The sequence below is a fragment of the Fundulus heteroclitus genome, chromosome 21 (assembly GCF_011125445.2).
Source record: "Fundulus heteroclitus isolate FHET01 chromosome 21, MU-UCD_Fhet_4.1, whole genome shotgun sequence".
NCBI lineage: Eukaryota > Metazoa > Chordata > Actinopteri > Cyprinodontiformes > Fundulidae > Fundulus > Fundulus heteroclitus.
The window spans coordinates 17,079,099-17,102,309 of NC_046381.1; the positions used below are offsets into that span (position 1 = coordinate 17,079,099).

Consider the following 23,211-nt stretch of genomic DNA (forward strand, 5'->3'; position numbering starts at 1 on the left):
AACATGAAAGCAGTCAGTATTGTGCACATTTTTGACGTGTTTAAAAAAAAAAAAATCAAGACTTTAAGTCGTTATTTTGCCCAGAATCCATTTCTACAATCCAAAAAACACATTTTAAATTCTGAATGTTTTTAATAAATAAAACTAATTTGGGACGAGCAGTAATCTCTAATGCGATTTGCTACATTGATTAGATATCAGACGTCTCTAGTTTAAATTTTAGCTTTAAGTCATTAATGCGGCCTTTGATACCATTTCCCACTCCGTTCTCCTCAATAGATTATCCTCTCTTGGCATCTCTCACACCCCTCTTGACTGGTTCCGCTCATATCTCTCTGACTGCACTCGGTTTATATAACTTAAATTTGGGAATAGCATCCCACCCTTCCCCTGTCACTACTGGTGTCCCTCAAGGTTCAGTTCTTGGCCCCCTCCTTTTAATCTACCTCCTTCCCCATTGGCAATATTTTCCGGAAATACGACATAAATTTTCACTGTTATGCGTATGACACCCAGCTCTATTTATCCAGCAAACCCACCTTCTCACTCCCCCTCTTGTCCCTTACTAACTGCTTACTTGAAATTAAAGACTGGTTCACCTCAAACTTCCTTAAACTAAACAGTGATAAAAAGCGAACTCCTCCACGTCGCCACCAAATACACCCCATCCAAAACCAATAGTTTCTCACTACCCATTGACAACTCCTTGGTCTCCCCCTCCCCTCAGGTCAAGAGTCTGGGTGTCATCCTCGACTCTTCCCTATCCTTTCAGCCACACATAAATAACGTTATCCGGTCTGCATACTTCCACCTACACCACATTAACCGCCTCCGTTCCTCCCTTACCACTCACACTGCCTCTATCCTTATCCACAGCCTCATCACTTCCCGTCTTGATTATTCTTTTCAGCCTCCCTCATAAATCCCTCCATAAACTCCAACTTCTTCAGAACTCAGCAGCTCGTGTCGTCACCAGAACCTCCTCTTCTTGTCATATTTCCCCTGTCCTTCAGCGGCTCCACTGGCTCCCAGTTCAATTCAGAATACAATTTAAAATCCTTCTGCATAGTTTCAAAGCCATCCATAACCTTGCTCCTCCATATCTATCAGATCTCCTTCACATAGCCACCTCCTCCCGCTCCCTCAGATCCTCCTCCTCCATCTCCATCCACCTCACTGTACCCCCAGCTCGGCTTGTCACCATGGGGAGCAGAGCCTTCAGCCGCTCTGCCTTCCACCTGACCTACGCAGTATTGACTCTCTCCCCTGTTCAAAACCAGACTCAAAACCCACCATTTCCAGATCGCTTATTTGTAAATATACTGTTCTTGTCCCTCTTCATAACTGTTTGTTTATATTTTTCTGTTCCCTGCATTTGTATTTTTTATTGTCTGTAAAGTGACCTTGAGTGTCAAGAAAGGCGCCGTTAAGTAAAATGTATTATTATTATTATTATTAATTCATACATAAGCAGATCGATTAGAGAAACTACCGGGAATTCGAAAGCAGCTCACCAGGCTACCGACACTGCAGCTGATAATGAAACCGAGCTCAATCCAGTGAGATCATATCCTACAACAGGGGGCTTTCTGCTGCCTGCAGTCTGCAGGAATGCAGCGTTATGTCTCGATCCTTATCTTTTCATGTCCAGCTCTTTGTCTCATTAAGTCTGACTGGCTGCACTCTTTCCCCTCCGGGTTCCGTCGCTGCTTCGGCTTCATTGTGCGACCCGACGCGGATCGTGATGAATACTTTGAGATGAGATTTCTTGGGTTTCACAGGAAGCAGACAATGCGCCGAGCCAGAACTCAATTCAGGGGAGATTTACCTGCATTTGTTGTGACACATACAGTAGTGTGGAAACGTTCGGGGCAGTTTGGAGGCTTAGATCATCATTTGTCATAAGGATCCACCATGGGAGTATCTTTTTCTACAGAACTGTACAAAAAAGCAAAACAAAATCAGACACTACAGCGGAAAGATTAGCCTGGAGACCAGCGACAAGCTACAGGCGGCAATCCTTTCCCACTGATCTCTTCAAACACTTCCCTCATTAACAGTAAAATACATATTAACACTAAATGCTAATTCATTTTAGCTTATTTAGTACTAATTTCCCCAAAACCTTATCTGTCTATATATTGTATTTTATGTGGCACAGCCTGATTTTCTTCTGTTTTCACTTGAATTTCAATGGAGCTTTCAAGGCTGCAGTTTCCTTCGTCGCTATCAATCCTGAGATGTGTGATGAATAGAAAAATCCATTCTCAAGGTCGCCTTAACAAGCCGCCAGGAGAAAAGTGTCTGAGGTGGAGAGCTGGGAAAAAAAAAGAGTGCAGGCCGGAAAGAGGGAGCAGATTAGCAGCATCCCTGAGACAAAGACAGATAGGAGACTGGACCGGACGTCAGTGCTGCTTCTGGTTATTGGTGTAGGGTCAGCGAGTCCTTGTGGTAAGCACAGAGACACATACAGCGTCACACACAAAAGCAACCCTGAAGGATCTATTTAAATGAAAAGTGATGGCCGGCAAAGTTACAAGCTTGTGAACAATTCTTTCATTGGGGGAAATCGATTCTAGGTCATAGGGTGAGATAAGACGTTCGATGCGGACAAACAACATACAGTGACCTGCACTAAACCGATAAAATGTGCTGAATGGTTGTGAAGTCAAAGTAAAATGACGGAAACATGCTTTTTGATTTTTAGTTAGAGGTAAAAAAAAAAAAAAGAGTATTTTCATCTAAACCTGCTCACTACTTGCGTCACCCTTCACTTGGCAGCAAAAACTGCTGTGAAGCATTGATGATAACTAGCAATGAGTCTTTTAAACCACGGTTTTGAGAGTTTTTGAGCATGGACAGCCTGCTTAAGGTCATGCCACTGCATCCCAGAGTTTAGTCTTGACTTTGACTTCACCAAATAATCATTTTGTTTTTGTTTATCGTGTCATTGCTGTCATTGAATATGTACAACATACATATTATTGCAACGTACATTCCAATGAAATTTGAATGTACGTTGTACGTTAATCTGGGGTTAAGACTGTTGCTCGGAGACCCAGAGTGGCAGCCTGTGGGAGTTGAACCCAGAACCTCTGGCACAATGTTCTAACCACTAGGCAACCACTCCCCCATATGACTGTCCTGCTGCAATACCTGGGTGTTGTTGAGCTTAAAGGAGCTATAAGTACTGCTGACACCTTGTGGCTCAAATAAGTACAACAGCTTGCCAATCACAACAATTTCATATGCCGTTTTTAAACAGTGTGTTGCTGTTGTGAATTTTTACTAACACAGAACAGGACTGTGATGTTGTATTCTGTACTATTTCTGGTCTGCTTCTCATACTGGCTTCCATGTTAGCAGGTTGCTGCTCTTCTGCCAAGATAAAATACCAAATGCTGCGCTCTGTGTTAGGAACCCTGGGAAATCTCGCTCAGGAACCAGGAAGTAAACACAGACTACACTCTGAACTGAAGTAGTTCCGGACTGCACCTCTACGTTTGAAAGGAGAAAAACGCTATTAAGACATTGTTGATGGAGAGGACCGATTGTTTATAGGCAATGTTACTTCCATTCCAGGTGACAAATGAGAATGATTTAGGTTGATTTTACAGTAGTAATCTAAATACATAGGTGTCGGAGCACCCACTGGGAGACGGCATGTTGTGTTGCAATTTCTGATTTCAGAAGCCAAAGGGGACAGACTTGTCAACCATACGTATTTTCCCTATATGAGGACGTTCTTTTGTTGGAGGAGGACATGACCGTAGATCATTCTATTTGCCGTTTTCTGTTAAAATGGAAGATCATCCATACTGTTTGCCCAGCGAGAGGAAAGAGAAAGTAACCCCCCCCCCCCAAAAAAAAAAAAATAAAACGGGAAAAAAGAAGTACATATTGGCGTAGCTATTATTACCAGGAGGAGTGAAGATAATTCTGACGGAGCGACGACTCAAAACCGATACGAGGTTGCAGGCTTTCTGATGGACAGGTAAGTTAATTTAATATAACAGTGAAGTGTATCTTTGGCGTCATGTTAAAAACAGGGCAGTGTAGTCCAGCATCTACTCTGTCCTCCTGGCAGAAACAGGTAGTTTTGTTCGCCTCTCTCTCCCCCTCAGGGAGAGATGAAGGGTATGTATGTACTGTACAGTACGTAGAGGGATATCAGCCCGTTCACTGTCTGTAGTACATCAACAAGACCGGCCAGGTCTCTTTACTTGTGCTTATAGCCGCTTATTTTAGAGCCCAAATAGGCAACTGAACGTTCAGAAAAGGACCCAAAAACAGCGCGACTCACTGAATTTACAAGCGACTTTAGTAAAAAAAAACAAGCGGATTTGACAACATTGTCAAAATCCATTTCACACGATGACTGTAGCTATTAGCAGTAGCTAATACATAGAGGACATGTTTTTACATCGTCGCACTTCCGTAGTAACTATTACGGCAGAGTCGTTACTAATTCATTTAGCACACTAGATTGTGAATCATTGTGAAAATCTTACACACTGGGGCTTTAACTTGGATTCCCATGGTTGGATTGGTCAGGTGACAAGGTCAAGCTTTTTAGAATGAGTGGGGACACCCAAATCTGGTTCGTATTTGACTTTTTCCAAGTGACATTTGAGCCACTTCCATGTGTTCTCCTGAATCCAGCTCGTGTCTGAACTTTTGAAATGTGACTCCAGTAGGAACAACCCTGGTGGATTTTAAATCTTATTATTAAGTGATGGATCTGCACAAATCAGTCTAAAAAACTACAAATTGGTTTGCTACTGAGGTCCTTAAAAAATTCTGATGCAACTGGTTTCTTTGAACAAACAAATTTTGAAAAAGTGTACACTTAAATCTACTTTCAAAGCAAACAAGATCCAAGAATGTTTTCTTGGAAAATCTTAAGACCTTTTCAATGAAAAGAAAACAACCAAGAAACAAGTGAGACAAACTTTTAGCCTTCGGGTGTCCTTGACACACCGAAACATGCTGGAACACACTCACACACACACACACACACACACACACACACACACACACACACACACACACACACACACACACACACACACACACACACACACACACACACACAAAGAATGACATTCTTATACTGTAGACACAATGCGGCTCAATTTGTAAATCAAGACTCAGCAGGAGCAAACAAAGAGCTCGTTTATGATGGCCGACGCCACAAGACAGCGAGGCAGGCAAGTGAGAAGAGCCAAAGCGTTTTAAATAACCATCAACAATGCCAGGCAACGAGGATAGGGGGGAATTTGATTTCCGGTGGGAGATGCTAACAACAGTTAACAACTATGACCATAAGAAACTTTGGAGAGGTACAGTGACAGAGGGGGCGGGTGGGTGGGGGGGTTACGGCAGACAGAAAGAACAGGGGAACAGAAAATGCAACCCTGCCAGGTGCAAACTAGACTGCAGGGCTTACGTGACACATTAGAGTAATTAGAGCTGAGACGGATTGGGCTTCAATCTGATTGAGGTTGGGTACACACTAATCTTAGTAACGGCACAAAAAAATAAAACATGTTTGGAGCCTTTTCAGAAACAGAAGCAATGAACCTGAAGTACAGAGACTTTTCACTTTCAATTAAACAAAGGTTTCAGGCTGGTATTGACTTCTGAGGTGAGAGCAGTTACAGGAAAGTGAAAACACTACAAGGACAAGGTTGCAATTTAAAACCCATCTCAGAAGACAAGCTCTGGGGGTTTAAGAAAGCTGATGCAGTTCTATGGCTTAAAGAACACATTTCCTGCTTTTTTTTTTAAATCTTGCAAGATTTCTAATTCACCAATACATTAGAGTATGTGGTAGAAGATGGGAGGGAAAAGCATTATTGCAATCTAAATTCTTACATCTAAGTCTGTCATTTGGAACAACGCTGGGTGTGACGAGACAAGCTATGCTGCAAAAACCTAACGCCACCTGGATACCGACAGATTAACAAATTCAGATAAGAAGTAGTTGCCCATAGTTGTCCCTGTGAGGAGGACAAACTTGTTTTTACTCAGTGGTCACAGGGTTCCTACAGAAGTGTCAGCACAAAATGAAATACGTTTCCAGACTAAAACATCTAGGTTGCTTTCTGCAGTTTTTATACACCTCCTGGACATTCGAGTGCAAAACTAACATTTAACCTGCCTGAAAAGTATTCTGTTCTTATCATGTGGTTACTTGGTTTTCGAAAATCATAAAAAAGCACAATGCTAAAATTGGCTTCCTATTTCCAGGCCATTTTACTGACTTTTGTGGCATCTAGACAGATTTTATTTTCCAAGACGGCGTGTCCTTCAGTGCATGCAGATTTCTTGAAGGATGGTTCAGTTTGAGCAATTTATACTTTCTTTCTGAAATGTCAAAAAACAGCAATTTTTGTGTTTAGTTTGGCATTTTTGACCCAGTTCAACAATGAGAGGTGTAGTTCAACCTGAATTTAAAATTGTCTAGGGACCAAACAAGTACGTGTTGAATGAGTGTGTGGTCAATCAGTGAATGAAAAATGTGTATTTTGATGGGTAAAGGGTTGTTAAAGGTCTCACATGGCAACAGCAAGTCAATTTAGAATAATCAAATGCCCCAAATGTGAAAACCACTGCATTAAGCATTACCAGAATTTTATTCATCTGGAAAAGGAAGATGAACAATTTTTCAAACTCAACTTTCATTGTTTAATAATTGTCCCAACTTGAAAAATTATAAAAGCACATTTCAAACTTTTTCAACTGATGAGTCACAGTAGTTTTCTATGATCTCCTCAATTTATTCCAAGGAATATTGTACGTAGTTATGTGGCCTTACATAACTACTTTGCTGAAGAAAATGGTCACCGCAGCATGATGCTGCCACCCTGTTTTGTAGGTGGAGAGGCCGTGGGCAAGGCTGATGTGAAGGATTTCCCACCACACACACACACACACAGTGTTTAGCGTTTTGGTCTCATCTGAGCACCTCAATCAACATGCCTGCTATGTCTACTTGTGACAAACCTTAAATGGGACTTCTTAGGGTTTGCTTTTCAACAATGGCTTTCTTGCCACTCTTCCATAAAGGCCAGATACGTGGAGTGTCAGGGTAATACTTCAAATACAGAGTATTAATCAGCAGTGTTCCACCTGAGCTGTCAGTCTCTGCAACTCCCACAGAGTTGCTAAGCGCCTTTTGGATGATTCTCTGATAAGCATTCGGACAGATATTAATTTCTTCAACCTTTCCACTTCTGGATGATAGTGAAAGGTTCTAAGGGTATGATTACTTTTGGAAGGCCCTGCAGGTAAAGTAGTTTAGTAGCACCTGGATCTGCTAGCATCAACAATACCGATACGTCTTCAAGAGACTTCAGTTCGTATACCGTGTCATGGTAAGGGTTTTATGTGCTTTTACCTGCGGTGGCCGTTCGGGGATCGGTTCGTTGCGCAGTGCTTGTAGGGCTTTCATGGCGGCGTTGTGCCTCGCTGCTTGGCGGGTGCGTCCTTCCCCAATGAATTCGCGACTTCCCACAGAGAGCTGCACATAGAAGATCTTAGGAACAGGATAATGGTACCTGAAATACAAAGAACAGCAATATCATTAGGCCTAAAATTATGTTTGCCTTTTCATTTTAAACTTGGATATGTCTACATAAAGACGGAAAACAGGGAGAGAGGTGTAAAAAAAAAAAAAAAAAAAAGGTTCTAACAAAGCTATTAATTCAACGGGTTTACACCATTCCCAATTTAAAGGCCCACCACTTCATCAGGGTCAATTACTACACAATGGCCCGTTGGCCGGCTATCTGAGTAATGTCTCGCTATTGAATCTCAGCTCATGGATGCAAAACAAAGCACAGGGACATATATCCTGTGGTCTTTCTTCTCGCCCCGAACATAGATTATCCTCTCTTTCACTGGGCCTTGACAAAGTGGGGCTGAACTGTCACCGGGGCAGATTTAAAGGTCTGTGTGCGCGATACCCCGCCCCGCCGGGTCAGTAGGAGAAGAGCTGAGAATGTCTGCCGAACCGGGGAAAAGGAAAGAAAAATAGTGGGAAAACTAATAAGTGAGGAAACCAAAGATTTTAATATCCCTCTCCCTGTCCGCTTTAATCACTGCAAAGATACACTTATGTTCACGAGCGCATACAGGCACTCCATATGTGGTCGACACAAGCTGGGATTTATGGAAATATGTCTCGAAAAGCGTCTAGTTCCCAGACTGTTTTGCGCATTTTGCCGTTTTGGCAGTGGGCTTCTATGCACTGACTGAAAATCTTAAGCTAGTGCTTATTTCACAACAAGGTTTATACATTTACAGCTGTCCTTTCTTAATGTGTATAAATGTCCCCGACTAGAACATCCTGCTTGGCTCTGCTGTGAAGCTGCACTTTACAAGAGTTCATGAATTTGCGAGCAAAAAACAACAACATGAAAACAAATATGTGGCTGCTTTCATAACAAACCACACTTGCTCTCTACATTATAGAGCGAGAAATTAAGTTCCCATAAACCAATAAACCCTTTTGGATACATACAAAAACACTTCTAAAGTAGACATAAATCCTTTAACAACTTTATTTTAATGCTATGATCTATTTAATGCTTAAAATTTATCATCTTAACAGGGAACCCCTTCGATCATCAACACCGTTATGAAAGTCCTTTCCATCATGGAACATTTTATTTACCCACAACTTACGTCACGATACATTTTAAAATTTCAGTTGATACAATATAATTATAATATCGATACAAACAAAATAAAAGCTTTAGAAAGACTGCGAAAAATGGCCACAATAGATGCCTATACAAACCTATGACAATTATTTTTCCAATGTTTATAAAACTTCTCCAATATAACATTTTGGAAATATTTGATTTACAATATAAAACACAAACTGCATAAAACTCAGAACGTCAGTCAGTGATAAACTGCAATCATAGACTGTGATGTATATTACAATATTGGAAATGTCATATTACCTTTATTGAATAAAGATATATCGCAATCCATATCGACATTTAATTATTGTCCACCCCTACCACAGCATACAGCAATTGATCTAATAAAAGGATCGTGACCAAATTAATCTGACGGCTTATGGTTCAGATTTCCACAGGGCCTTGGCTATGCAAGGTCAATGACAACCGTCACTGTAACTGAATTAAGCTACTTTTCTTTGGGGGTGATTGGTTCTAGTAAGGCACTTCCCATAAACCAACATTTATTTTCCTTGCAAGGCAGAAAGATGCTGGCGAGATTTGTAGGAGCCACACAAAACATGGTTTCCATGGTTAAAGGCTACCATGTGGGACTTGGGCAAGCAGATCTGGACCAATCAGAATTGTCTCAGTGAGACCTTTGACTACATACTTATACTATACTGGAACTGAATGAATGTCAGGACGCTGGAGAACAACAATATCATCATCATCAGGAGGAACAGATGCCCATCCCAAGTACATTAAACATTTTCTGGTCTATGATGCCTTTGATTTGGCTCGGACGTCGAAGCTAGGAATGATGTTGCACCCGACCTGAGTGCGTTCCCCCTGGCAAGTCAGAAAACGATTGTTTTGGTGCCAACTTTCAAATCTCAATGTAAATAACAATGTGGTTCTCTCAACTTCATGGATTCAAACATAAAAGTAAAATGATCACAGATATTTTAAAACACAAATGTATGGCACTTGTTTAATGAGAAACTTAACATCCGAATGCGTAAAAAAGCTGTTAATATCTGAAGTATATTCTATATGTGCAGCATAAAATCTGACTTCTGAGCCTAAAGAGAATACATTAACATCCAGAAGTTACTTTATTAATATCAATGTCTTTATGGTGTGTGATGTAAGATATCAAATAAAGCAGTTTTCTAAAAGAAAATTTTAACCAATAAAGCTAGAAACAAGTTTAACTATTGTTTCAGTATTGTAAGAATAAACAGGATAACAACTAAGGAGCTTAATATGTGGTCTAAAGCTAAATGAATGGTTCGGCACACTATCCGTCGCCTGGTGTTGGCTATGGGGACCGAGCAGTTTATGCCCCGGCTACCTTCACAATTACTGATCCCCCTGATGAAGATATGTAACCCCAGAAATAACATGTTTTTTATGAGGTCTTTGTTTGTTTTTTTACCAATTTTTCCATCTCATTCACAGTCTGTGGTGACAAGACAAATTTTGTCCTCATCGGCATGGACAGATTCAGGTGCGATGCCATTTTAGTTTAGCCATTTCTCGACTTATGTAGACCAACATACATCTGCCTGACGTGATGTACCTTTCCTCCTAAAGAAAAAAAGCAGTTACTAATGTTTAGCTGCTCATATTATGAGGGAGGCTCATTTGAATTCGTTTGCACATTTTCTCTTTTCATTTTGACCGTGGACGCCATTCTGGTACGTTGCACTCATCACGCACAATTCTGATCCAGAATGTTGTAGCAAAATTCAGGACTCATCTGACCAAGCCATACTTTCCAACCTGTCGTTGCCCGACTTTGTGGAAACTCTAGAATAGATTTTTGTGTTTTATCCTACAAAGAGTGGCTGGCCTCTGGATTGGCCGTCTGCTGCTGTAGTCTATCTGAGCGACTGTTGCCTTTCAATCATTTCAAATCAGTCGGCTGAATCTCCTCCGATATCAGCTCCTGCTCTCTGGATATTTCCCCTTTTCTTTGGACACGTTCGGCATCAACAACAATGCTGCATTCCACGTCACTTTAATCCCCTTTCACCCAGCTCTGATGCTTGGTTTGAACGTGTACCGTGCGGTTGGCTGATTCACTCCAAATAAAATGTAATTTAATTATGAGTTATTTAATTCTGAATAAATTTGAATTGAATTTAACCATTTGTGTCAACAAACAATCAAACTGGTGTACCTACTAAAGTGGCTGGTGACTGAATCACACGGCAGATTCTAGAAATTGTTGGACTAATATTAATTGTTGCTATACCAGTAAGTTTTAATTATGTAAAACATATTTTCTACAGTAATTTTTATTTTTTCCATAAGGTTAACTTCTGTTATCCTAATATTTGTCAAATAAGAAGAAAAGTTACATAACCTATGTGGCAAAATCATATTTTTCTATCAGAGTAATACAATTTCTTACTTTGTATTGCGATTCCAGGCAACAATTAAATATAAAACCAAATTATCTAATGTGTATAAGCAACCTGTTCAAAAGCTACTGAGATAGTTCACCTATCATCAAAGGTAATAGGTTTGTAATCTTTACAAAAAGAAGCAGATATGTCTATTATATTATGGATATGGATAAGTGGCTTGTTCACGGCTTTCAGGGATCAGCTCAACACTGCAAAAACTGAACTAAAAATAAGTAAAATTTTCTTAAAATTAGTGTATTTGTCCTTGGTTTGAGCAGGTAAATAAGATGATCCGCCAATGGAATAAGAATTTTTGCACTTAAAATAGAAACAATTCATCTCCAGCATCTTATTTCAAGTGCAGTATATTAATTATCTTATTTTAGGGGTCAAAATACTCATTCTATTGGCAGATAATATTATTTACCTGCTCAAATCTAGGACAAATACACACATTTTAAGAACATTTGACTTATTTTTAGATCCGCTTTCGCAGTGAAAATTTGTAGACGATTTGTAATTTTTTCTACAAATTTCTCCTCATGTCTTTCCTTAAGGTCCGACTCAACCAAGCTGAAAAAAAAAAAAAGAAAAGTGAATCAGCATAATACTCCTTGCATTCCAGCCGGTCCTTCTCCAGGCCACAGCCCTACTCTCATGCGTCGGCTCTTAACTCATGGCCACAGGAGTCTTCCCTGGGTGGGGGCCTGCCTGGGCCTCGCACGTCAAGCGTGGCCCCGGGTTCTCAGAGGACATGCCAAGTGCAACACCGGCTCCGGCCAACTGCTCTGAGCAGCGATGGGAGCAGCTGGGGCTGCGGCGCCGAGTACAGGTGCAGAGAGGAGGAGAGGCATAAGAAAGACGGAGAAGGACACGGAGGAGAAAAGGGAAGAAAAGAACGACAGACGAGAGAGAGAAAGAGAAGCGAGGGAGGTGGTGGGAGGCCTGTGGGAGAACCCGACTCCACAACGTGGGAAAGTAGTGGCTTACACACAAGCGAGCAAGCCAAGAGTGCAGGCCAGCACACAGGCACACATCAAAATCACGTAGACCGAAAACACAGGAAAAAAAAAAATCCTCATTAGTGTTCCGTGGCCAGGTCTGCCTGTTCTGCGTGATCATTATTATTTCGGTTAGAGGTCCTACAGCGCTGATGAAATTGGATCAGGACACCTGCCGCTGGAATACGGAGACGGCTCCGAGCGAAAAGAAAACTTATCACGCGGACACAGAACCGCGTCCGTTCAAAGCGACGGCGCGTTTGGTGTGTGAGTCAAAGAGCAGGAGAACTGATACCAGAAGCTCAATCAAACGATAAATCATCAGCGTTTAGAAGTGAGTAATGGATTTTTTTTTCCCCCCAGCAGCCTGCCTTTCATGTGGCTCCTGTTAGCGAAGGTTACCGCTCCATTTTAACCGTTCAAAGAGCCATGTGTGAACGCAAACAGGACACAGACACATCCAGGCATCCTGCCGCCTTTTAAGGCCCACACACAGTCCTACTGGGAAACACAAGTGTTGTTGCTACAATCAGTGCTGCGAACGACATTTCAGCTGCAAACCATTTATTTCAGTGGCATGACAAAAAAAAAAAAAGAAAACTCCCTTCTAAGTGACTGAGAAAATAAATAAATAAAAATGTATTGTCTATTACCACATGTTACAGCTTTTCTTGAACTAAACAACCCAGTTGTAATTCTTGTTTTCTTGACAGTTTTATTATTTTACGATATTTGGAAGTCTTTATTTACAACTCGGTCGCGAGGCAAATGATCAGCCCAACATTTTGACTGCACGCTGCCGCTGACCTGACCGCAGTCAGTAGTCTCTTTAACGAAACACTTCAAGGCGCGGATTAAGGCCGCCTTCGCGTGTGTTGTGAAAGGAACCCTGGTCGCAGGCCCGCATCGCTTCAGTTGTGCAGGGAGGAGCCGGTGTTCTGTCAGAACAGCGTACACTGTGAGATTGGCACACGCTTAATTTTTAGCTAACCCAAATTATTCTAAAAGAAAATCGAACCAAATTCAAATTCCCTCACAAATGTTTTTTTACTACTAAAAGCAACTTGAAATTCAAATGAATATTGCACCGTTGGGTTTAATTTATCGAGGCTTCTCCCCTTAAAACGTCCTCGAACCTTCAATTGGGTCTGGCAGTTTCGACTTTCGAGAAATAACAGTAGGCTACAGTCAAAACGGGTTTTCTCTTTAAAGGATTTTGAATAAAAGTCATGTATACCATTTTTGCCGGTTGGGATGCTGCTGTCCAAATTCAATGCGTGCACGCATTAGAGCAATGTATGCTAAACTGACGATGTATGCTGTTCTGGCAGAAGACCAGCTTCCAAGTGATATAGTGATGGTTTAGAGCGGACGGCAGCAGGATTTACAAACGTAAACAAGAAGATTAAGGAGGCTAGATGTATGATTTCAATGTGAAGCTTTTGCTCGGCTATTGCTGGATCGCTACACCGAGTTTGTCCGCCATTATCATTTTGTAAAGAATGGTGTAGAGCAGGGGTGTCAAACTTATTTTGGTTTAGGGGCCGCATACAGCTTAATCTGATCTCAAGAGGGCCACACGAGTAAACTCATTGCAAGATTAAATAGAACTAATAAAAGTGGACTTGTTGTTGATTTTTATATTAAATGAATTTCACTTTTACACAATATATTATGAATAACCTCAGCGTTTTTAAGAAAAGTATATGTCATTTCAACAATACTTTTACTCAGTTAAACATTTACTTGTGCATTATGCATAAGAACTGATGACAGTGATTGTACAATGTTGAAAAACATTTATTCACATTTTTTGGAACTTAGAAACACTCTCCTGCACGACAAAGTACATCAAACAGATACAAATTAAGAAATTTGCATCTGCAGCTCAGTGCTACCATCTGCTGATTAAAACACAGCGCCCCTCGTGGACAATATGGGAACTGCATATTTTCTATTAAACGAAGTACATGTTTTTTTCAATAATTGTTTTATCATTCTCTTCCTTTTATCTCCTCTTTCTTTCTTTCTTTCTTTCTTTCTTTCTTTCTTTCTTTCTTCTTGTTCTTCCTTTCCTCTCCTACTTTTCCATTGTAGTGTCCATATCATTTAAGAGATTCCCGGCATGAATCATAATAAAACTATTCACATTCATAAATCAAGCTGAGCACTATGGCAAAAGCAGCACTGTTCCACTTGTGAAAGTCAAATCTGATGAGCTCTTTTTGGCATTAAGACAACAATTTTTATTGCCACATTGCCAGACAGGACACTGAGAAAAAAAAAAAGAAAAAAAAAAGATAAATTTTTTTTGAATAATGATAATGCATTTAGCCACCGGGCCGGACTAAATTGTTCGGCGGGCCGGATCCGGCCCGCGGACCGTATGTTTGACACCCCTGGTGTAGAGGGACTTAATGTGCAGATTTAGGGGCGGGTGGTGGCCCAGTGGTTACAGCATTGTGCCTGTGTCCTGAAGGTTCTAGGTTCAACTCCCACAGTGGCAGCCCACTGCTTAATTTGGCACACGTATGTGCCAGGGAGATGGGTTAAATGCAGAGAAATGTATGTTGCAATGACAGATAATTCTTCTTATTATTAAGCTTGGTGCTGATGTCGATGCAGCATCGCACCTGTCATCCAGCTCTTTCGCCTATATGTATCTTGAACATTCAGAGCTGAATGCGGCATCACTCTCTACTAGTGACTTATGAATTGGTTATGGAGCTCAGAGGCGGCTTGTCTTCACAGGTTTATGACAGATGTTTTGTAAAAGAGGCTACTGAGTGGCAGCAGAACTGCTGCCAAGAACACAATTAAGGAGTTGGAATTATTCTAAGATGCTACTAAGATGTCAGAAAGTGATTAATATACATATGTACCAAGCAGGAGCTACATCTTTCATTAGAATGACAACATATCATTTAGTTTTAAGGTTAAAAAACAAAAAACCCATTTGCAAATCTTACATATTAATTTTCCAGACACATAGGTTGGCTTTTTTTTTTCTTTAAATATGCAAATATTTAGGTTAATGTCCCTTTTTATTTAACTCAGTTAGCTAAATACCAACATGCATTTTTTTTTTTTACAGTGATTATAATCATGTGTCATATCACTGTAGATGTGTAAATCCTGCACAGATAAATATAGCAACATCTTTGCTCCGTTGCCTGACTCAAGATTTCTGCTCTTGGGCTGCACGTGATATTAGTATTTGGCATCCACCCCTTGAAACAATAGACCCCACCTGCATTGCTTCAACACTTCAGGTTGGTGGTCATGGGTGTCAGACTGTGAGGAATGTTTTCCTGGTAAATCCTGGGCCCCCTGAATCCAATCAATCAGAATGCCACGGCCTAAAGGCAATTTTTGCAGGACACGCACATTCCTTAATTGACGTTTATTTCCCCTCCCCCCCCCCCATCTTCCACTGACTAATTTCCCCTATCATAATGCACCATGTCACTTAAGCCATTATCATAAAATACTAGCTAAGCTCCTATATAGTCCATATTGGTAAAGATCTTATGGTCTAAGGCAAAAATGACCTTAACACATTTGAGAAGAAACTTGAATACTTTATTTAACAGGCTTTTCATGTCCCATGTCATCTCAATGACAAAATGTGAATAAATAATATATTGAAAAGGTTGTGATAATTAGAAAAGTTTCTTTAAGAGCAACAGGAGCAGAATTAGAGAGTTGTGTATTGTTTACTTGGATGTAACTGAAGTGAGAAGTTTTTTTGTGTACATGATAAAAACAGCGATAAAAACAGCAGGAATGAGTCAACCGCACACAGACAAATTGCAGCACATGAGTATATGGAAGTGTGGTGGCCATTTTGTCTCCCAGCATCCCTGAGCTACGGCAGCAAAACATCCACTGGCTGCGTAAAGGGGACGGAACTGCGTTGGGGAGCTAAAGGGTGACCGAGATCCGCAGGAAAAAAAAATAATATACACAAAAACTTGGACAGCCTCCCTCCTCCACCAGCTGCACTTTCCTTCAATCTCCAGCCAGAACTTTACTTGTTTTCTCTTCCTCCCAACTTCCATACTTCATTCCCTTTATCCATCATGCCTCGTTTTCCCTTCAGCCTCACGCGATCACTCATGTAGAAAATACGGTGTGAGAAAACAGCCCACGTAGTCAAGTAAACACATGGCTCAAAACATCAAATGTGTTGATGGGGGGAACTTGGATCCTCTATGTGAGCTTGAAAGTGCTACACCACTCTGGACTAAGTGTAATAATCATTTAGTAGTTCAAAGTTAAATTAGTTTTTAACAGAAATCTATATATTATGGATGTTTAAACCCACAAAAGGGCTTATCTTAGCATATAAAACAATGATAAACAAGTACAACCACATCAATCAGGCAATTTTTTTCGCTCTGAAAAAGCCCTGAATAATCCCTCTTAAAAGGCAGGTTCACACGGCAAGATTTTTCACCCGATTTTTGCCCCAATCTTGCTCTTAAGAGTGATCTGGTCCGCTTGGTAAAAATTCACCAACTGTGTTTATGCATGACTTCCTCCAGAATATTTTAAAACTGTTAAGGTTTAAAAAATTGCATTTGTGCACACATTTGGGACCCAAGCTGTTTTTCCTAAGACAAAAATAGTTATTAAAAATAGTCATTAAATGTGTTGGGAACTAAAAATTATCTTCATTAAATGACTTATGAATTTTAATACACGAATCCACACTACATAAAACCAACTGTACCAAAAGACCGATATCAGTGGCACACAAAGAACTGGCAGTTAAATATAAATTCAATATAAAAGTTACGTTTATTCTGGCCTTATGTTAGAAACAGGGCAGTGTAGTCCAACTACTCTGTCCTCCCGACAGAGACGAATAGTTCTCTCTCTCTCTCTAAGGAGACAGCTGTGTACGTGAAGGAGCGGAGTGATATTACACACTTAGGAAGAATATTTAGTGCGCCTTATAATCCGGTGTGCCTCATGGTCCGAAAAATACGGTACATATTACGGCTGCCTGAAGAAAATCTCTGAGATGAAATATCAGTCACATTCGCTAAAAACAGCTACTGAGTGGGACGTTGTTGGCAAATCAATTCTCAAAACGAGTAAATGTATATTCTTAAGTGACAAAAAATGAAAATAAAAACCCCACTTTTGATTAGGACTTCCCTAATGAATATCTGCCCAGCATTTACACTCTAACAGCAGGCAAAGCTGCAGAAAAAAATACCTTAACGGGAATAGCACTAGTTTTACTATGAAACACACAAACAACTAAAAAACTGGTTAGAGGTATGCACAACTTGCTCAGCAAACCTGAACTTTGTCAGTGACAAAAACATGACCAAACAGAAAAGGAAAGACTTCTTGCATGACACCTGTTTTTGTTCTCTGTACCGACTTATCCGCAGAAGCTGGCTGTGCCACAGCGGCTCAGTTTTTCACAGATAAAACCAAATACAGAAAGGCCTGAAACAAAAACACCAAATACAAATATTCAGTCACACGTTTTTATTGCAGACAGAGTCATAACCTGTGAGGAGTAAAATCCACACACTCAAAATGATAAACCACTTGTTCATCAAATGAAAGGCTCATCAAATGTGCTAACATGCTATGCACCTGCTATTAATTAATTTGATGTAACCAAAGCAAACATTATGATAATGTGATATTCCATAAGCAACTAAAAACCACCACCGTCTTATATTGGCAAGTTAAATTACAGCTCCTACTGACAACATGTGATCCTTGAAATCAAACAGACTACATAAAATATTTCCTTCATGTCCAACTGAAGGTGGTAACAGTTGTTAGCATTTGTTGCGGTTTGTATCTCTGACAGGAAGCTTTCTCTGCGAAAGTTCATGCTGAACTCAGGACAGGCAAAGTTATGTTGAGCACAACACATATTTCCAGTAGTAAAGTAAAAGACCAAATCGGATTACCCAAAATAATTAAAAAAATACATCTAAAAACAGCCGGGCGAGATATCCAGGTCTTCATTAAATTTCACTGCCAATTAATGCACCCACTTTAACACTGATAGCCGATTCCTTATTGGACTTAAAGTAAGCATTGGATGAATAATTCAGACCTCTTCAGCAAAATCCGTGAGGGATGCAGGCTGTGCACAGCAGTTTTCCCATATGCAAGTTTATGTGACAAAGCACAACTGATTCTTTAAGTGCCAGTAGCTGAGAGTTAGCAGAATAAGAGGAAAACCTGGAAGAGGATCAGTCTAAAAAGGAGCTTTCAGTCCACATTAAGTAAATTACATTTTTAGGCTTATTAAAGGATGGAAGTTATTAAAAATCCCAGGATGAATTCTGTCCGGTGCTACGTTTCCCTCCGTGTCGCTCTTTAAGTCTGCTCCTGTGAAAGCCAACTCAGAATATTTCCAAACAACTGCTTTGAGAGAAATAAAGAACTGACCAATCGGCTCAGTGCCTCCTCGCGTACAGTAAAAAAAGTTCATATCGCTTTAGCTGTTTAAAATATTTTAACGTTACAAGCCCAAATTTCCATGCAACTCATTGGGATTTCATCACAAAGTAGCTCATAAATGTGGAGTGGAAAACATGATCATTTAAAAACATATTTTTTCCTTATTACAAATGATATTCTAAAAAGTATGCCGTGCATTCATATCCAACAACTTCCCACAGCATGATGCTGCCAAAAGTGTTTTGCTGTGTGGATGATGTTGCAGGACAACATTTTTCATGGAGCCCAAAAGCCTTAGTTTAGTTCTTGTTAGACCAGATGATCTATTCCTACATATTCTGAGCTCTCTACATGACTTGTGGGAAACTGCAAACCTGATCTTTTCACGCTGTCAACAGACGCTTTCTTCTTACTGCTCTTCTATAAAGGCCAAATGTGTGAAGTTAACAACAGTCGTCTCGTGGAGAGAGTTTCCTACCCGAGCTGTAGCTCCTCCAGAGCTACCATGGGCCTCTTGGACGTTTCTCTGATGAATAAAGTGAGTTTAAGTGGACGGGCATGTCTCGGTACATCTGCAGTTGTGCCATAATCTCCGTGCTTTATTTTCCTCCCATTTTACAGTTCCGTGCTACTTTGTGTTTTTGCATCACATTTTCAATGTGAAAACGTCCCAGGAGCTTGAATACATTTGCAACAAATTGTATCGGGTGAGGTCACATTTCAGCTCTGTTGCTTTGCCTCATTTATTTATTACCTCATCTGTAATTCTTTCATGTATGTGGGAACGCCACACAAGCACCTCTACAGAGACCGTTTTTAAAAATCTTAGTTTTTTTTTTGTTTTTTTTAGCCCAGTTGTTTGTCTTTCCCTACTCAGGGGAATAAAGCATCAATCATTGCTGAGGAAGTAAAAATGCTTTTCCACAGTCTTAAAAGGATTCACTATAATGCCACGTGTGAAGGACACCAGAAGAGGCAGGTGTGTATTCCAGCAGGAAGCATACTGCGAGTTTGATCCAAACCTAAGTAAACAAAGTATAAATTTGAAAGAGATTTGTGATATTTCTCTATTTCTCGTCACATCTTGCTGTGACGCATCGGACCAAAGCGGAGTGACTGGTGATTGTAATGTGGCTTGAATTCAAAAAGCAGTTAAATAAAGAAAAGAGAAACTGTTCTGCTGGTACGGGAAGCTGGGTTAAGTCATAAACACACAGCTGCATCTCTGGACTGTACATAAACATACATAAAAAAAACATTTTATGAATTGGGCAATTTTAGTAATTTCTCCTCAAAGGTAAAAGAGATAGAACAACTTTTGATACGTTTGGCTTTGATTATACCTGAAGGGCCAATGGAGCCAGTTTTGACTTTGATCAAACTGGTGCTTTTCTGTGAAGCTGAGACGCACCACCAGCAGAAAGAGGGACAATGTGTCTCTCAGTGAGCAGATGTGTGTTACCCCATAATGATCTACGCCAACAATGGTTGCCAAAGTTATGTTTATTACAGGGTAGTGGTGCTTGCAACCCAAGAAACAGGACAACCAGAAAGACCAGCAACAAACAGAAACCCTCCCATCTGCATGTGTTAGAGTCCCTGGAAAACACGAGTTACAATTATTAACATAAAGTAGCAGCAGTTGCATTATTTCACAATGAAAAATTGTCAAACATTCAACCCTTAATGTGAGTCCACGATGTCAGTCAACAGAAAAAGAAAAACCTTGATGATCATTTATTTCATAAAGTCACCCATATAAATTTACCCCATATAACATTTGAGATGTTTGGACAGAAAAAAGGCCCTTTTCCTTGCATGGTTCCCAAACAGCTAGTTGGCATTTGGGTAAAGTCAGGTGGTTGTTTTGAGAACCCAGTGACACCAAGATACCCTCCTGTTCACTTTGCATGGTGGCTAATTAAACTACAGTCCTCATCCAGGGATAATACGTCTAATTTTACAGTTCACAGTTTTACACTTTAAGTTATTGCTGTAGCCAGTTTAGTTCAGATGCTTTTTTTCCCCAACCACTTCCTAACTTCTGAACAACCTCAACTCGAATGTTTTCTTATTCCCAATTTCTGCTGTGTAAAGTGATATTTATACATCACAGGGAAACAGGAGGTCATGGATTACTAATTAAAAGTTTATAGTCTTAAAAATTCTTACATATCCATAACTGACATTTGTGTGTGTGTGTGTGTGTGTGCGCATATATATATATATATATATATATATATATATATATATATGTATGTATATATATATAAAAATAAAATCTTGGTGTTATTTTTGACCAAGACAAGTCATTTAAATCCCATATGAAACAGGTTTCCAGAGTTTCCTTTTTTCACCTCCTGAATACTGCCAAAATTAGAAACATTCTGACCAGGGGTGATGCTAAAAAACTAGTCTATGCATTTGTTACTTCAAGGCTGGACTATTGTAATTCTTTACTATCAGGAGGTCCACAAAATTAAGTTTGAAGCCTTCAGCTCATCCAAAATGCTGCAGCAAGAGTTCTGAAGAAAATCAACAAGAGGGATCATATTTCTCCAATTTTAACTTCCCTTCATTGGATTCCTGTTAAATCAAGAATAGAATTTAAATTCTTCTTCTAACGTATAAAGCCCCTAATAATCAAGCTCCATCATATATCAGAGCTCTGATTACCCCGTATGTTCCTAACAGAGCACTTCGCTCTCAGACTGCAGGTCTGCTGGTGGTTCCTAGAGTCTCTAAAAGTAGAATGGGAGGCAGATCCTTTAGCTATCAGGCTCCTCTCCTGTGGAACCAACTCCCAGTTTTAGTCCGTGAGGCAGACACCCTGTCTACTTTTAAGACTAGGCTGAAAACTTTCCTTTTTGACAAAGCTTACAGTTAGAGTGGCTCATGTTACCCTGAGCTACCTCTATAGTTATGCTGCTATAGGCTTCGGCTACTGGAGGACATCAGGGCCTATTTTTCTTACTCTACTGATTTCTACTGTTCTCCAGTTATGAATTGCATTGCATTGAAATGACTGTTGTCATTTCAGCTTTTAACTTTTTGCTCTCTCTCTCTCTCTCTTTTTTTTCTTCATAGTAGGTACACCTGGTCTGATGTTCTGTTAGCTGTGACATCATCCAGGGATGACAGCTCACCCGCTATTACCATCTAATGTAGAACAGATTACTGGATCAATGTGAGCTTCTGTGCTTTTTTGTCTGTCTTGTTGTGTCTCTGTTCTGTCTTCTGTAACCCCCAGTCGGTCGAGGCAGATGACCGTTCATACTGAGCCCGGTTCTGCTGGAGGTTTTTCCTTCCCGTTAATTGGGAGTTTTCTTTCCACTGTCGCTTCATGCTTGCTCCGTATGAGGGATTGCTGCAAAGCCATGGACAATACAGACGACTCTCCCTGTGGCTCTACGCTTCTCCAGGAGTGAATGCTGCTTGTCGGGACTTTGATGCAATCAACTGGTTCCCTTATATAGGAAATTTTTGACCAATCTGTATAATCTGACCCAATCTGTATAATATGTGCCTTGAGATGACATGTTTCATGAATTTGCATTATATAAATAAAATTGAATTGGAAATTGAATTGAATATAGTAGGGCTGGGAGATATGGCTTAAAGTCTCAGATTTTATTATACCAAATCCGATTAATCCATTTTTCCCTCCTTTTCATTTCACAAAAAAAGAAAAAGAACTGAAGAACTCATTTTAAAACTTATTATGTCAAGCATTTCGCCTGGGAGTTGACCTGAATTCAAAGTGCAATTCAATACAAGCCGTGAAACATGCTTGTAAAACAGGTTGGCAGGCACTAGCATTGTAAACAATGAAAATGTTTACTAAATGTTTGATGCTAGCGGTATTACACAATGAGCTAAGAACAGGCACTTCACTTGTGTAACTTCAAACTAACTAAAAAAAAGTTAACGAATATAGTGTCTTTTTTAAGGTAAAATTTGTTTCCTCTTTACCTTATTTCGACAATATATTTTCCTAAACATATATTCAGCATTGCATGCTAATCGCATCAAGGAAGCCCAATGAGCTAATTGGCAAAATAAAATCCAGATTTTACAAAAATTAAATCTTAAAACTCAAATGAATCGATTTCAAAGATAAAACAATTTATCACCCAGCCCTTTCGCGTTTATTAAAAATCTTTTCGAAACTTTTCAGAGCGAAATCATTTGTCTGAATTCTGTATTAATTGCTAAGGCTTTTTTCCCCCATGTATGTGCCAATGCGTGTTTAGGTTTTGAAGCTAACTGTGCGGATTAATTGCTTTTGGTAAACAATCCAAACCACAGTTTAATTCCATACAACAACATTCAATTAAGTGTGTAAGTATACGTAATAACAGGTTTTAGGTATTGAAAAGAGCTCTGGTAAAGTACCTGAGTCTCCCAGCTGTCGAAACTGAAAGGCAAGACTCCAAGAAGTGTTTATGTTGATATCATCTAGTGTTAGACCTAGTTTCATATAAGCGTCATCAGGGGCATGATTTAGGGAGGGCCTGGGGTGATTCAAAATCTTGAAACTTTACTCGGAAGAGATGAGATGAAAGGGGAAAGCGGACGTCTGTATCACAGAACACAAATCATGTGAGCATTTGTTTATGTTGGAGCCTCCACCCTCATTCAATAAAATACGGCTTC

At 40.0% G+C, this 23,211-nt stretch overlaps 1 protein-coding gene across 1 annotated transcript in view; it reads right to left on the reverse strand.

Annotated features, from left to right (window-relative positions):
* Positions 1-23,211, reverse strand: part of stau2 (staufen double-stranded RNA binding protein 2) — a 134,004-nt gene that overhangs the window by 96,532 nt on the left and 14,261 nt on the right. Inside the window, exon 5 of the mRNA XM_036125513.1 lies at positions 7,403-7,562. Within this exon, the coding sequence (XP_035981406.1) occupies positions 7,403-7,562 (160 nt within the window). The remainder of the gene's footprint in view (positions 1-7,402; positions 7,563-23,211) is intronic.